Below are 16,135 nucleotides of genomic sequence, written 5' to 3'. Positions count from 1 at the left end.
GAGAAGCAGGTTACCAAAGAGAGACACGGCATCTCAGAAAGGGTTGGTGTAGTCAAAAGTAAGATTTTTCAGGGTATTCCAAAATGTTAGTCATATTTATTCTTAAATTCTTAATTCTTTAATCTCTTTGGGGCTTCCCTGGTGGCGCAGTGGTTGAGAGTCCGCCTGCCGATGCAGAGGACGCGGGTTCGTGCCCCGGTCTGGGAAGATCCCACATGCCGCGGAGCGGCTGGGCCCGTGAGCTATGGCCGCTGAGCCTGCGCGTCCGGAGCCTGTGCTCCGCAACGGGAGGGGCCATAACAGTGAGAGGCCCGCGTACCGCAAAAAAAAAAAACAAAAAAAAACCTCCTTGGTTTCTTTGGTTTGCTTTCCCATAGTTATTTCTTTTCTCAGAAGGAGTGAATTTAGGGAAAAAGTTCCAGAGACGCTTCAGGGACTCCTTGGGCTCAGGGCCAGCCCAGCCCACCAGGAAATTACATTTGGCCTGAACTCCCAGGTTGTAAATAATGTTTCTTCGCTAGGCCTTATCCCTTCTGCAAATATCCCCCTCAGGAACTTGCTGCAGCAGAAGGGTCTTGTCATAGGTTTTGATCGTTGGTGATCTCAAGTCCTGACCATCTTTCTATCCTTTTCCTGCCAGTGACAGTGCTAATGAAATCCCCCGAAGACTTAGACTTCAATTCTGTGTGAATCTCATCTCCCACTCCATCCCTGCCCCAAATTCTATCCCTAACTGGGTTGCAAGATATTGCTTCAGAAACTGTTCAGTTACAGTTAAAGATTGCAAAGTCATTTACTTGTATCATTAGGGCAACTGAAATGAGCTCATCCAGTTCATTTCAGAGTCAGTACTTAGGCTTTTCCTCCAGGGAAAAATATTCTGTATTGTGCTCACATTGGTCTTTTAGAATAGTGGTTCTCAACCAGGCTGATTTGCTTCCCAGGGGACATTCAGCAGTCTCTACTGACATTTTTTGGTTGTTACAGTGGTGGAGAATATACTACTGGCATCTAGTGGGCAAAGGCCAGAGATGCTGCCAAGCATCTCACAATTCCACCCACCCAGAAAAGAATTATCCGACCCCAAAAATCAGTAGTCCCAAGGTTGAGAAAACTTATTCTAGAAGTACAGCTTTTATGAAAGTTGGGAATGGCTCTTGGCCGGATTTCTTAGGCTATCCATCGTTAGTATCATGGGTTCTGGAGATTTGTGGGTAAAACCTTTATTTTTTATTTGTTTATTATTATTATTATTTTTGCGGTACGTGGGCCTCTCACTGTTGTGGCCTCTCCCCTTGCGGAGCACAGGCTCCGGATGCGCAGGCTCAGTGGCCATGACTCACGGGCCCAGCCGCTCCGCGGCATGTGGGATCTTCCCGGACCGGGGCACGAACCTGTGTCCCCTGCATCGGCAGGCAGACTCTCAACCACTGCGCCACCAAGGAAGCCCATAAACCTTTTTTTTTTTTTAAATGGACTTCGGTGCTATTTCTGGAGTTCTCCTCCTGCTTTATGTAAACTACATCGTAGTAAACTAGTGAAAATGAAGATCCAGTTTAACAAAGCATAAATACATGTAGATAACGTATTTTGTTTTTTCTTAACAGAATAGCAGAAGGTACTTCTAAGCATATGGAAGGTTACATATGGGACATTGGAATTAATTTCTATGTTTTGGGCAAATTTATTTTTAGAACGGCAGTAACAAAAGATCCAACAAACAAAGCCTAAGTAGCTCTTCTTGTTTGACCACTTAGGTTCCTATACATATAATTATGTTTTTTTTTTCAAATGTTAGAAACTCGACTTATTTTTTATAGATTAAAACAATGATGTCAGATGGTATTAAAACTATCTGAATGTGTCTGTTACGCATAAACAGAAGGCTGTTTTGCAAATAGATCTTTTGTCGTTAGCAGACGTGATATGTTCAAGAGTGGGAATTTAAAAGAGACATTCTCCAAATCTCTAAAAAACTAAGACTTTATTTAAGGTTAGAAAAATGATTAGTTGCTAGGAAGTTAAAAACAGTAGCAGTGAAATTAGTCCTTGAGTGAATGTAATCGTATCCCTTGTGTTAACTGAGCGAGGCATTAACTTTGCATTTATTGTAGATCTGATTTTTTAAAAAATACTTGCTTTAAACTTGGCATTTGTTGGTGAGTGGGCCAGTTTGCACAAGGGATGTTTTTTGCACCTAGGCATAGCATCTGTGTCTAGTTCAATGTACCACAATGACAGAAAGAGTCAAAAATACAAAAGTAAATCAGGAAAAGAACACTGTGCATATAAATTTCAAGACAGCCTCAAATTGAAATGATGATCCTTGTACTTTGACTTGAAGGAAAAAAGACTTGAAAAAAAATTTTTTTTAATTAATTTAGTTTTGTCTGCGTTGGGTCTTCGTTGCTGCACGTGGGCTTTCTCTAGTTGTGGAGAGCGGGGGCTACTCCTCACTGTGGTGCACGGGCTTCTCACTGCGGTGGCTTCTCTTGTTGCGGAGCACGGGCTCTAGGTGCACAGGCTTCAGTAGTTGTGGCTCACGGGCTCAGTAGTTGTGGCTCACGGGCTTTGGAGCGCAGGCTCAGTAGTTGTGGTGCACGGGCTTAGTTGCTCCGTGGCATGTGGGATCCTCCTGGACCAGGGCTCGAACCTGTGTCCCCTGCCTTGGCAGGTGGATTCTTAACCACTGCGCCACCAGGGAAGCCCAAGACTTGAAAATTTTAAGACCATCTTGAAAAAAGGGATTCTAGAGAGATGTATTCTGTCAGGTTTCCCCAAAGTTAATGTTTTTGTGCGTCTGTTCTGCCAGGTCAAATTTAAATCTGATCATCTGATCAGTATGTAGAGTACGTATTTTCTTGACAGCTTTGTAATTCCTACCTATCAGAGTTTTTGTTTCGTTTTTCTTTTATTACATATTTTTTTTAAATTAATTTTTATTGGAGTATAGTTGCTCTACAGTGTTGTGTTAGTTTCTACTGTACAGGAAGATGAATCAGCTTTACATAAACATATATCCCCTCTTTTTTAGATTTCCTTCCCGTTTAGGTCACCACAGTGCATTAAGTAGAGTTCCCGGTGCTATACATAGTTTTTGTTTTTGTTTGTTTAGAATTGATGAGCATTTTAAAACAAGTCCCAAAATCCCTGGGATTGACCTGAACTCAACTAGAGTGTTATTTGAGAAGTTAATGAGCTCTCAGCACTCCATGATTCTAGAACAGGTATGGTTTTTTACTTTTACACAGTGTGTGCTTAAAAATGCATTTTTGCATTGAAGTCAGTTGACTTTCAAAAGAAAAAGAAAAAGTAGGATGAAAAGGCAGAAGTCTTGTATAAATCATAACTCTGTAAAGTATTCACTTTGGGAATTTGACCTGCCTTGATCTTTCTCTCTGGCTTAAGTTTTTCTAAGGAAATGCTCCCCCAGAGTGTAAGGTCTGCATGGGCGCAGGTCTGTGGCTTTTCTTTTCACTGATGTATCCTGAGTGCCCAGACGAGTGCCTGGCTCATAGAGGGTCTTGAGTACATACTGAATGAATGAGAGTTGAGAGTCTCTCAAATAGTTTATGAATTTAGAGATCAGGTAACTAGATCTCAGACGTGTTTGAATTTGTCAATACTTTTTTCTCTCATGCAGATCTTAAACAGCTTTGAAAGTTGCCTGATTCCTCAGTTGTCAAGTTCACCACCAGATGTTGAAGCAATGAGAATCTACTTAATACTACCGGAGTTTCCCCTGCTCCAGGATTCTAAGTATTACATAACGTTGACTATTCCCCTGGCTATGGCCATTCTGCGGCTGGATACAAACCCCAGCAAAGTCTTAGGTGATTTGCTACACTGAATACCAGAGGTTTTGTGCTTTTTATTTTATTCGCGTGACCATTGGCTCCTGGTGGATTGACATTGAAGAATCTATTTGTTGCCATTTAATATCCTTAACACTTAAAACTTTTCTTTCTTTGCTGTTAATTTCTAATTTGCAGTTTGAACAAATTGAACCATTATTTAGGTTATTTGAAATGATTTACACCAAACTCATCTTGATTTTTACATATTCACAAAGTTAGATTATTAGACTTTATTTTTTTCTCCTCCCACACTTGCTAGTGGTTAATAGTGCCTCAGAATTAGTGTCCATCTGTTGATTTTTCTCTTATACCTAATTTAGGGGGTGGGAGTGAAATGAACAGTTGTGGTGTGATACACAAGGTCTCCGGAAAAGGAGAGGAAGAAAATGACCCCGTGGAGACTCACCAAATGTTTGTTTTGTTTTTCTTTTTTAGGACAGTTGAGTCCACACTGATTTTTGCAGGCTACGGACACTTTGCTGAGATAAGAACCTTCCGTTCCTCAGTGAATTGGAGAGTGTCTCTCATGGGAGTAGAGCCTGAGATGTTTTTATTAATCAAATGCAGAACGTCTGGCACCTGGCTTTTTCCTTTTATTTTATATTTTCCTGGTACCTTTTTTTTAGGTATATTCACTGCAGCTCAGTAACTTCTGAGTTCCATATGGAGTAGGATGTTACTTGAGTGTGGTCTCCCCGTGAGCAAAGAGACCTGTGGCTCAGGATGGAATACTGGCTTTTCCATGTTGCTTCCACCTTTTGTAGAAGGTGGGACCATTCTACAGATAATCACGAAAGCCCCAGTAAGATGTTAGTCCTTAATTTTTTTTAAGCTCAAAAGCCCTTTGGGGCATATTGTCTCAGGTGTTCTGATAGCCTGTGAGGTAGAGATAGCAATCTTTGAAGGAATATTACCTGACTTTTAAAAGTTTGGGGTTTTTTTTTTACAGGACTTAGGTGGTGGCTGAGAAGAGGGCTAAAAGGACGAGGATATGTGAATGCTCCCGCCCGAAATGTGTGCCTGAGCGTCTTGTCCACATGTGCCCTTGGAGCTGACCTTTTAGATTAGCGTTCCGGATGAATCCTTGAGGAAAAAAATCAAATAAGGCTTTATAACAAAGCTCCAGGATTCTCGTACAGCTGCCACTCTCTCCAGAAGTGCTTTAATGGATTCTTTTTAAAGTTAGTTTTGGGAAACTGTATTTTCGACTAATGCTTACGTTCTAGCTGGAGCAGTTTTTAGCCAGCAGGCAGAAGACATCACTACTTGATGAAGATCACATGTTGAAATATGTCTTTCCTTTCTTTCTAAAGATAACTGGTGGTCTCAGGTATGCCCGAAATATTTCACGAAGCTGGTAAACCTCTATAAAGGTGCAGTCGTTTATCTACTGAGAGGAAGAAAGACATTCTTAATTCCTGTACTGTTTAACAATTATATTACAGCAGCGCTCAAGCTCTTGGAGAAGTTATACAAGGTGAGCATAGAGAAGAACCAGAGGGGAGAGGGATGCAGAGATAGTAGGATCAAATGATCTACCGAGATGTTCTATGGGAAGCCGTTTACCAGTCGCCTGGGTCTTAGTTGCCCTTGTTTTGTTCTTCATCAGGTAAATCTTAAAGTGAAGCATGTGGAATATGATACCTTTTATATTCCTGAGGTTTCCAGTCTTGTGGACATCCAGGAAGACTACCTCATGTGGTTCTTACATCAAGCAGGCATGGTAAGAATGCGTGTAAAGCATATCTCAAAGCTTTCGTCTTAGAGCACACGTAAGGGCAAGAAAAGCACATCTGAACTCTAAAATTTGTCCTGGACTTGGATGTTAGTGCTATACCTGTGTTTGATCAGCTGGCTTTTGCATTCTTGAAACACTGAGGTGCTTTGAGTAATCATAAGCAGAGACAAATGGGGAGTCGCCCAGAACGGTATAAATTTTAATCAGTTGCCAACATTAAAAAAAGTCAAGGTGTCTAAAGTAGTCAGACTCATGGAAAGTAGAATGGTGGTTGCCAGGGTCTGGGGAAGGAGAAAATGGAGAGTTGTTGTTTAATGGGTATCGACTTCGTTTTACTTACTTATTTTTTTAATTGAAGTATAGTTGATTTACGATACTGTGTTAGCTCCAGGTGTACAGTGCAGTGATTCATATATCTATCTATATCTATATATGTTCCTTTTCAGATTGTTTTCCCTTATAGGGTATGACGGAATATTGAGTAGAGTTCCCTGTGCTCTACAGTAGGTCCTTGTTGTTGATCTGTTTTGCATATAGTGGTGTGTATATGTTAATCCCCAACTCCTAACTTACCCCTCCCCCCACCTTTTCCCCTTTGGTAACCATGAGTTTGTTTTCTATGTCTGTGAGTCTATTTCTGTTTTATAAATAAGTTCATTTGTATCATCGTTTTAGATTCCACGTATAAGTGATATCGTATGATATTTGTCTTTCTCTGTCTGGCTTACTTCACTTAGTATGAGAATCTCTAGGACTTTGTTTGGCATGATGAAAAAGTGCTGGAGATTGATTGCACAATTATGCGAATGTAGTTAACACTAATGAACTGTACACTTGAAGATGTTAAAGATGGTAAACTTTATATGTCTTTTACCACAATTTTAAAGAGTCAAGGCACATAAAATGTATTTCTGGCTTTTCTTGAAACTCGGAAGATCTGGCAACATGACCTGTCTTTCCAGATGGTGCCAGTTGGCTGGAGTTCAGTGGGGGCTCTTTGGATGAGGCTGAGACGTGCCAGAGTCCCCACTGCAGCTTGACTTTGACACTGAGGAAAGGATCGTTTACTAACTGTCTTCATCTAACAGCTAGCCTACTTTAGTCATCATATGTCAGCTGCCTGAACCCTACAGGCTACCTCTGACTTGGGATTACGTGTGTGAAAATGTCACGTATCCCTGACCTGGGTCTCACTATACGTTAGAACTGCGGGCTCCTGCCTGCCACCCTTGGCTTGGCTTCACAGTTTGATTGTAGACTGGCTTGGGATATATGCAAGGCTTTTTAGGATCCCCCATCTGTGGATTATGTATAAGTTTGAGTGATGTCAGAAGCCAGAGTGATTATTTGGTTATTATATTTAGTGAAGCCATGCATAGCAGACACATTTGAGGTGAGTCCTTGCCAATTTAGCAGGTTCATCACTGACATTTAGGCAGTATTTCCCTGTACGCTGTAGGGCTTTTGGAGGTCAGTAGCGGTTTCCAAAAGCAAGGCATTTAAATTGGTTTATTTAACTAAGGAAGAGTTTTTTCTTTGTTAAATACCAGATGATCAATGCCAGACACAATATTGTGTTTTTAGTAAGACTTCTGATTACTTTAAAAAACCAAAATCCTTTTCAAAAAAGTGGATGAGTCTTCAAAACGGGGTTTACATGGAAATTTAACACGGAGGCTAGCAGTGAACTGTGTTTTCACCTGCTGATTTAGAAATTATAAAAAGATAAGCCTCTCTGTTTTATCAGTTTGTGAATACTCTTTGAATCATAAAATGTTAAGAGCTGAAGTAAGCCTTATGAATTATTTAGCCAACTGCTTTGTTTCTAGGTGAGAAATTGGAGGCCCAGAGAAGCTAAACAATTTTTCCACCAATTCAGTTAGCTTAAAAGCCAATTTTTCTGACTTCTAATCTACCCTTTCTTGCTGCTGTGTAAAATAATTCTAATGAGCCCTAATTCTTTTTGACCCTGAAAAAGAAGTTGCTGGTGTTAAAATATAGGTTACCATGGCTGTGGTCTCTGAATGGAGATACTTAAGTGAGCAACTTTTATAGTTCCTTTCTCTTAACATTTGATAAGCAAATATAAGTCTTAAATACCAGCTGCTCATCTCCTCTTCAAAAATTAGTTATTATAGAAAGATAGAAAATTAGGTGAAATGACTGTGTGACCTTCTGTGATTTCTGTGGCATTTTTTTCTGTTATACAATGCTATTAGAAATTAAAGTTTATATTTCTTCATATCTTGGATTTTAACGTAAAATGCTAAAGCTATTTCATATATTGATTCACGTTTTTTTGACTACTTTTTTTTCAAGGTATAATTGACATGTAACATATTAGTTTCAGGTGTATAGCATAATGACTCGATACTTACATACACTGTGAAATGATCATCACAGTAAGTCTAGTCACTGTCTGGCACCACACAGTTAACAAATTTTGTTTTGCTTGTGATGAGAACTTTTAAGATTTACTGTCTTAGCAACTAAAATATGCAACGCAGTTTTACTGTCTGTAGTCACTATGCCGTGCATTATATCACTGTGACGTATTTATTTTATAACTGGAAGTTTGTACCTTTGACCCTCCTCACTCATTTTACTCACCCGCTCTCCCCTCTCCCCTCTGGCAGCCACTACACTGTCTCTTTATCTATGAGCTTGTTGTTGTTTTGCTTTGCTTTGCTTTGTCTGTTTCGATTCCAAGTATAAGTGAAATAATACAGCATTTGTCTTTCCTTGTCTGACTTATTTCACTTAGCATAGTGCCTTCAAGGTCCATCCAGGTTGTTGAAAATAGCAAGATTCCAGTTTTTTCTTAATGTCTGAGTGTTACCGAACCAAACTTGGGTCCCTTTGCCTGCACTCAGTAAAGCCACTTTCTGACACCGGCTTGTGGGAAGGAAAGTGCAGCATTCACTACAGGGTACCAAGCAGGGAGTCCGGGGAAGCTAGTGTTCAGAACACCCGAACTCCCCGGTGGGTTTCAGGAAAGCGTTTTTAAAGGCCAGGTGAGGGAGGGGAGTCGCGGAGTATGTAATCTGCCTATGCACAAGGCTCTGGTTGGTTGATGGTGAGGTAACGGGGTAGTGTCACATTATCAATCCTCAGGCTCCAGTAGGTCTGGCGGCTGTGCGCTCCTGGTCATCAGGTAGGTAGTTTCTTCCATTTGGTTGTGGTTTTAGTATCTGCAAGACAACTCAGGAAATGCGCATCAGGTACTGTTATCTAGGTCCTTCAGAGAGGAGCTACGGCAGAGGGTGTGGGGGAGGGGTCCGTCCTGGGAAGGCCCCATAGGGTCCTGCTCGGTTACAGGAGTACTGTTCCACTGTGTGTGTGTATACCCCATCTTCTTTATCCCTTCATCCATCTGTGGACGCTTCGGTTGTTTGCATATCTTGGCTAATGTAAATAAGGCTGCTATGGATATGGGGGTACATAAATCTTTTCGAATTAGTGTTTTTGTATTCCTTGGATAAATACCCAGAAGTGGAACTGCTGGATCATATGGTAGTTCTATTTTCAATTTTTTGAGGAACCTCCATACAGTTTTCCATACTGGCTGCACCAGTTTAAATTCCCACCAACAGTGCACGAGGGTTCCCGTTTCTCCACATCCTTGCCCACCCTTGTTATTTTTTGTCTTTTTGATAATAGACATTCTGACAGGTGTGAGGTGAAACCTCACTGTGGTTTTGACTTGCATTTCCCTGATTAATGATGTTGAGCGTCTTTTCATGTGCCTGTTGGCCATCTGTATGTCCTCTTTGGAAAAATGTCTATTGAAGTCCTCTGCCCATTTTTTAATTGGGTTGGTGTTTTTTTTTGTTTTTGTTCTTGTTTTGATATTGAGTTGTATGAGTTCTTTGTATATTTTGGACATTAACCCCTTATCAGAGATATTGTTTGCAAATACCTCTCCCATTCTGTAGGCTGCCTTTTCATTTTGTTGATTGGTTTCCTTTGCTCTGCAGAAGCTTTTTAGTTTGATGTAGTTCCATTTGTTTATTTTTGCTTTTGTTGCCTTTGATTTTGAAGTTGGATCCAAAAAATCATTGCCAAGACTGATGTCAAGTTGCTTACTACCTACGTTTTCTTCTATGAGTTTTATGATTTTAGGTCTTACATTCAGGTCTTTAATCCATTTTGAGTTAATTTCCAGTTTTATCCTTTTGTATGTGCCCGTCCAGTTTTCTCAACACCATTTATTGAAGAGACTGTCCTTTTCCCATTGTGTGATGTTGCCTCCTTTACATAAATTAATTGGCCATATACGCATGGGTTTATTTCTGAGCTTAACCACTTTTAAATCATAGTAATGAACAATGAGTGCATTTTCCCCCAGCTTGACTGAGGGATAATCGACATTGTTGTATATATTTAAAGTGTACGATATGATGATTTGATATACAGCGTGAAATGATTACAAACATCAAGTTAATTAACACGTCCATTACCTCACATAGTTAACTTCTTTTTTGGGTGCTTTCAGATGCTTAAGATGTGCTCTCATCAAGTTCCCAGTATTTAATACTGTGTTATTAACTATAGTCACCATGCTGTGCTTTAGCTCCTTAGAGCTTACTTATAACTGAAAAGATTGTACCCTTTGAGCTATATCTCCCCATCTCCTCCCCTGTTCCCACCCTAGCCCCTGGAAACCGTTATTCTGTTTCTGTGAGATTGGCTTTCTTGTTTTTTTTTAGATTTCACATATAAATGATACCATACAGTGTTTGTCTCTCTCTGGCTTATTTCACTTAGTGTAAAATGCCCTTTAGTTTTCACCCATGTTGCAAATGGCAGGATTGCCTTCTTTTTTATGGATGAATAATGTTCCTGTGTGTGTGTCTGTCTGTCTGTCTCATGCTATATGAGTTTTTATGTGTTAAATGTTTTGCCTTGGCAGTAGCCGAGGCAGTATAGCATACAGTTCCGAGCATGTGCTTTAGTCAAAAAGAACTGGGTTCAAGTCTCAACTCTGGCCTACTACCTATGTGACCTTAGGCAAGTTACTTAATTTCTATAAGCCTAGCATCCTCATTTATAAATGTGAATTGTAACAGTACTGTGAGAAGTAAATGGGAGAAACCATGGAAAGGCCTTTTACTTGTCAGAGTACCTAGTTAGTACCTGGCATATCGTAAGCCCTAATAACTGTTTTTCAGTAAGCAGTCTTGGGCACCTAATGTATGTCATATGCCAGCTACCGCTGGGGATGCGGACACGTACAGGACATGGTGGCTGCCTCTGTGGGGTGTTCAGTGTAGTGCAAAAGGAATTACAAAGGGACATAATAGGTATGGGCAAAGGGCTGTGGTGTATAAAAGCAACATTCTAAAGTGGCTGCTTTTTGCTTATTTTATTTTATTATTATTTTTTAACATCTTTACTGGAGTATAATTGCTTTACAATGGTGTGTTAGTTTCTGCTATTTAACAAAGTGAATCAGCTATACATATACATATGTCCCCATATCTCCTCCCTCTTGCATCTCCCTCCCACTCTCCCTATCCCACCCCTCTAGGTGGTCACAAAGCACCGAGCTGATCTCCCTGTGCTATGTGGCTGCTTCCCACTAGCTATCTATTTTACATCTGGTAGTGTATATATGTCCATGCCACTCTCTCACTTCGTCCCAGCTTACCCTGCCCCCTTCCCGTATCCTCAGGTCCATTCTCTATGTCTGACTCTTTAGTCCTGTCCTGCCACTAGGTTCTTCAGAACCATTTTATTTTAGATTCCATATATATGTGTTAGCATGTGGTATTTGTTTTTCCCTTTATGACTTACTTCACTCTGTATGACAGACTCTTGGTCCATTCACCTCACTACAAATAACTCAGTTTTGTTTCTTTTTATGGCTGAGTAATATTCCATTGTATATATGTGCCATTTCTTTATCCATTCATCCATCGATGGACACTTAGGTTGTTTCCATGTCCTGGCTATTGTAATGAACATTGTGGTACATGCCTCTTTTTGAATTATGGTTTACTCAGGGTATATGCCCAGTAGTGGGATTGCTGGGTCCTATGGTAGTTCTATTTTTAGTTTTTTAAGGAACCTCCAAACTGTTCTGCATAGTGGCTGTATCAATTTATGTTCCCACCAACAGTGAAAGAGAGTTCCTTTTTCTCCACACACTCTCCAGCATTTATTGTTTGTAGATTTTTTGATGATGGCCATTCTGACCGGTATGAGGTGATACCTCATTGTAGTTTTGAATTGCATTTCTCTAATGATTAGTGATGTTGAGCATCCTTTCACGTGTTTGTTGGCAGTCTGTATATCTTCTTTCAGGAAATGTCTGTTTAGGTTTTGTGCCCAGTTTTGGATTGGGTTGTTTGTTTTTTTGACATTGAGCTGCATGAGCTGCATTTGTTTCTTTGTGGCATCCTTGTCTAGTTTTGGTATCAGGGTGATGGTGGCCTCGTAGAATGAGTTTGGGAGTGTTCCTCCCTCTGCTATGTTTTGGAAGAGTTTGCAAAGGATAGGTGTTAGCTCTTTTCTAAAATTTGATAGAATTCGCCTGTGAAGCCACCTGGTCCTGGGCCTTTGTTTGCTGGAAGAATTTTAATCAGTCTCAATTTCAGTGCTTGTGATTGGCCTGTTTATATTTTCTATTTCTTCCTGGTTCAGTCTCTGAAAGTTGTGCTTTTCTCTAAGCATTTGTCCATTTCTTCCAGGTTGTCCATTTTATAGGCATAGAGTTGCTTGTAGTAATCTCTCATGATCTTTTGTATTTCTGCAGTGTCAGTTGTTACTTCTCCTTTTTCATTTCTAATGTTATTGATTTGAGTCTTCTCCCTTGGTTATTAAGTAGTGTATTGTTTAGCCTCCATGTGTTTGTTTTTTTTACAGATTTTTTCCTGTAATTGATATCTAGTCTCATAGCGTTGTGGTCAGAAAAGATGCTTCATATGATTTCAATTTTCTTAAATTTTCTAAGGCTTCATTTGTGACCCAAGATATGATCTATCCTGGAAAATGTTCCGTGAACACTTGAGAGGAAGGTGTATTCTGTTGTGTTTGGGTGGAATGTCCTATAAATATCAATTAAATCCATCTTGTTTAATGTATCATGTAAAGCTTGTGTTTCTTTTTTTCTTTTCATTTTGGATGATCTGTCCTTGGAAAGTGGGGTGGTAAAGTCCCCTACTATGATTGTATTATTGTCAATTTCCCCTTTTATGGCTGTTAGCATTTGCCTTATGTTTTGAGGTGCTCTATGTTGGGTTCATAAATATTTACACTTGTTATATCTTCTTGGATTGATCCCTTGATCATTATGTAGTGTCCTTCTTTGTCTCTTCTAATAGTCTTTATTTTAAAGTCTGTTTTGTCTGATATGACAATTGCTACTCCAGCTTTCTTTTGATTTTCATTTGCATGGAATATCTTTTTCCATCCCCTCACTTTCAGTCTGTATGTATCCCTAGGTCTGAAGTGGGTCTCTTGTAGACAGCATGTATATGGATCTTGTTTTTGTATCCATTTAGCCAGTCTGTGTCTTTTGGTTGGAGCATTTAATCCATTTACATTTAAGGTAATTATCGATATGTATGTACCTATAACCATTTTCTTAAGTGTTTTTGGTTTGTTATTGTAGGTCTTTTCCTTCTGTTGTGTTTCCCGCCTAGAGAAATTCCTTTAGCATTTGTGGTAAAGCTCGTTTGGTGGTGCTGAATTCTCTTAGCTTTTGCTTGTCTGTAAAGGTTTTAATTTCTCCGTTGAATCTGAATGAGATCCTTGCTGGGTAGAGTAATCTTGGTTGTAGGTTATTCCCTTTCATCGCTTTAAATATGTCCTGCCACTCCCTTCTGGCTTGCAGAGTTTCTGCTTAAAGATCAGCTGTTTATCTTATGGGGATTCCCTGTGTGTTATTTGTTGTTTTTCCCTTGCTGCTTTTAATATGTTTTCTTTGTATTTAATTTTTGACAGTTTGATTAATGTGTCTTGGTGTGTTTCTGCTTGGAATTGTCCTGTATGGGACTCTCTGTGCTTCCTAGACTTGATTGACTGTTTCCTTTGCCATATTAGGGAAGTTTTCAACTCTAATCTCTTCAAATATTTTCTCAGTCCCTTTGTTTTTCTCTTCTTCTTCTGGAACCCCTGTAATTCAAATGTTGGTGTGTTTAATGTTGAACCAGAGGTCTCTGAGACTGTCCTCAATTCTTTTCATTCTTTTTCTTTATTCTGCTCTGCAGTAGTTACTTCCACTATTTTATCTTCCAGGTCACTTATCTGTTCTTCTGCCTCAGTTATTCTGCTATTGATTCCTTCTAGAGAATTTTAAATTTCATTTATTGTGTTGTTCATCAGTGTTTGTTTGCTCCTTAGTTCTTGTAGGTCCTTGTTAAACGTTTCTTGTATTTTCTACATTCTGTTTCTAAGACTTTGGATCATCTTTACTATCATTACTCTGAATTCCTTTTCAGGTAGACTGCCTATTTCCTCTTCGTTTGTTAGGTCTGGTAGGTTCTTACCTTGCTCTTTCATCTGTGTGTTTCTCTGTCTTCTCATTTTGCTAAACTTACTGTGTTTGGGGTCTCCTTTTCACAGGCTGCAGGTTCGTAGTTCCCATTGTTTTTGGTGTCTGTCCCCAGTGGCTAAGGTTGGTTCAGTGGGTTGTGTAGGCTTCCTGGTGCAGGGGACTGGTGCCTGTGTTCTGGTGGATGAGGCTGGATCTTGTTTTTCTGGTGGGCAGGTCCATGTCTGGTGGTGTGTTTTGGGGTGTCTGTGGACTTACTATGATTTTAGGCAGCCTCTCTGCTAATGGGTGGGGTTGTGTTCCTGTCTTGCTAGTTGTTTGGCATAGGGTTTCCAGCACTGTAGCTTGCTGGTCGTTGAGTGAAGCTGGGTGCTGGTGTTGAGATGGGGATCTCTGGGAGATTTTTGCCGTTTGGTATTACGTGGAGCTGGGAGGTTTCTTATGGACGAGTATCCTGAACTTGGCTCTCCCACCTCAGAGGCACAGGCCTGACACCTGTCCAGAGCACCAAGACCCTGTCAGCCGCACGGCCAGGTACGTGGGGAGTTTCTTGCCTTTTGGGAGGTCTGAGGTCTTCTGCCAGCATTCAGTAGGTTTTCTGTAGGAGCTTTTTCACGTGTAGATGTATTTCTGATGTATCTGTGGGGAGGAAGGTGATCTCCGAGTCTTACTCCTCCGCCATCTTGAAGGTCTCCCTCAGCTTATTTTAAAGAAGAGGTGGTAGTGGCTTATTTATTTCTGTTTATTCACATTCATCATCTACACTTGCAAAACAAATAGCACACAGAATGAGTGACTTTGTGGGCCCCATAGGGTGCCTCACAAGTGGGAAAGTGAGTGATACAAAGAAAATGCTTCATTGTAAAGCAACCATACTGCAATAAAACTTAATTGAGAAAACAAAAAGAAAATGCTTCAAAAATAAAGACTGGAGTGAACCTGGCATCGGCTGTCTGTGTCGTCCGGGGCAGTGTCTGGTTCCGGGTAGCAGTATTGTGCATGGTGAGATGAGACAGCTGTGTGTACCTCGCATTCAGCGACGCTGGGAGCCAGACTTGCCCACGGAGGGTACAGGGGCCTGTGGTGTCAGGCAGACCCGAAGGCAGGGGCTCCTGGGTTTCCTCCTTGGTATTTGTGTGATGCCTCTTGTCCCCAGTCACAGCCACATTTAGGAACTGTTGACTTGGAGTTGAAAGAAAGAAAAGGAAAGAAAAAGATATTCCCAATTCCCCAGTCCTCTAGTTCTGTACCATGTACTTATTCATTGCTTCTCTGTCATATACTTAAAAAACATGAACGAAGGTTACAGGGCAGCCCCATTTCAAGCAGGAACACTTGAAATGTGATCCATGTGTGTACTTTGCTAGTTATAGGTTGTGAGACTCACTTTTGGGGAATGGATGGCCCAGGACAAACAGCCTCTCAGGAGGGGATCACATATCTTACCAGTTCATATACATCCTTCTAGGTTAGGGAGAGCAGTCAGGAAGCAGAATCGTAGTACTGCTGTTTCAGTATTTCGTTCACATAGTATGGAAATGCCAGCACTAATACCATTTCTAAAATGTTCAGCATCTGCAAAATAAAAATCAGTGAAATTATTATATTTCAAATACAAAAACTCATAGACTTGGGCTTCCCTGGTGGCGCAGTGGTTGAGAGTCCGCCTGCCAATGCGGGGGACATGGGTTCGAGCCCCGGTCCGGGAAGATCCCACATGCTGCGGAGCAACTAAGCCCGTGCACCACAACTACTGAGCCTGTGCTCTAGAGCCCGCGAGCCACAACTACTGAGCCCACGCGCCACAACTACTGACACCTGCATGCTCTAGGGTCTGTGTGCCACAACTACTGAGCCCACGAGCCGCAACTACTGAAGCCTGCGTGCCTAGAGCCCGTGCTCCACAACAAGAGAAGCCACTGCAATGAGGAGCCTGCGCACCGCAACGAAGTGTAGCCCCTGCTCACCGCAACTAGGGAGAGCCCACACGCAGCAACGAAGACCCAACGCAGCCAAAAATAACAAATAAGTAAATAATATATA

The 16,135-nt window shown here is 40.8% G+C and overlaps 1 protein-coding gene across 5 annotated transcripts in view; it reads left to right on the top strand.

Annotated features, from left to right (window-relative positions):
* The window catches only part of LOC112393816 (probable E3 ubiquitin-protein ligase HERC3), a 129,235-nt gene that overhangs the window by 58,635 nt on the left and 54,465 nt on the right, over positions 1 to 16,135 (top strand). For 4 of the 5 annotated variants that reach the window (XR_003002028.1, XM_024736209.1, XM_024736207.1 and 1 more), the window contains 4 exons: positions 3,116 to 3,227; positions 3,644 to 3,833; positions 5,171 to 5,334; positions 5,467 to 5,580. Coding sequence is in view for 3 of the 5 variants with exons in the window: in XM_024736209.1 (XP_024591977.1) it covers positions 3,116 to 3,227; positions 3,644 to 3,833; positions 5,171 to 5,334; positions 5,467 to 5,580 (580 nt within the window). In the remaining 2 variants the exon portion in view is untranslated. Of the gene's footprint in view, positions 1 to 3,115; positions 3,228 to 3,643; positions 3,834 to 4,806; positions 5,039 to 5,170; positions 5,335 to 5,466; positions 5,581 to 16,135 lie in introns of those variants that run through there. The other variant, XR_003002029.1, reaches the window with a different exon arrangement.

The sequence above is a fragment of the Neophocaena asiaeorientalis genome, unplaced genomic scaffold, assembly GCF_003031525.2.
Source record: "Neophocaena asiaeorientalis asiaeorientalis breed wild unplaced genomic scaffold, Neophocaena_asiaeorientalis_V1.1 scaffold7, whole genome shotgun sequence".
Classification (NCBI taxonomy): Eukaryota; Metazoa; Chordata; class Mammalia; order Artiodactyla; family Phocoenidae; genus Neophocaena; species Neophocaena asiaeorientalis.
Note: the sequence above shows the minus strand (reverse complement) of the source record. Positions and strands in the feature narration are given on the sequence as shown.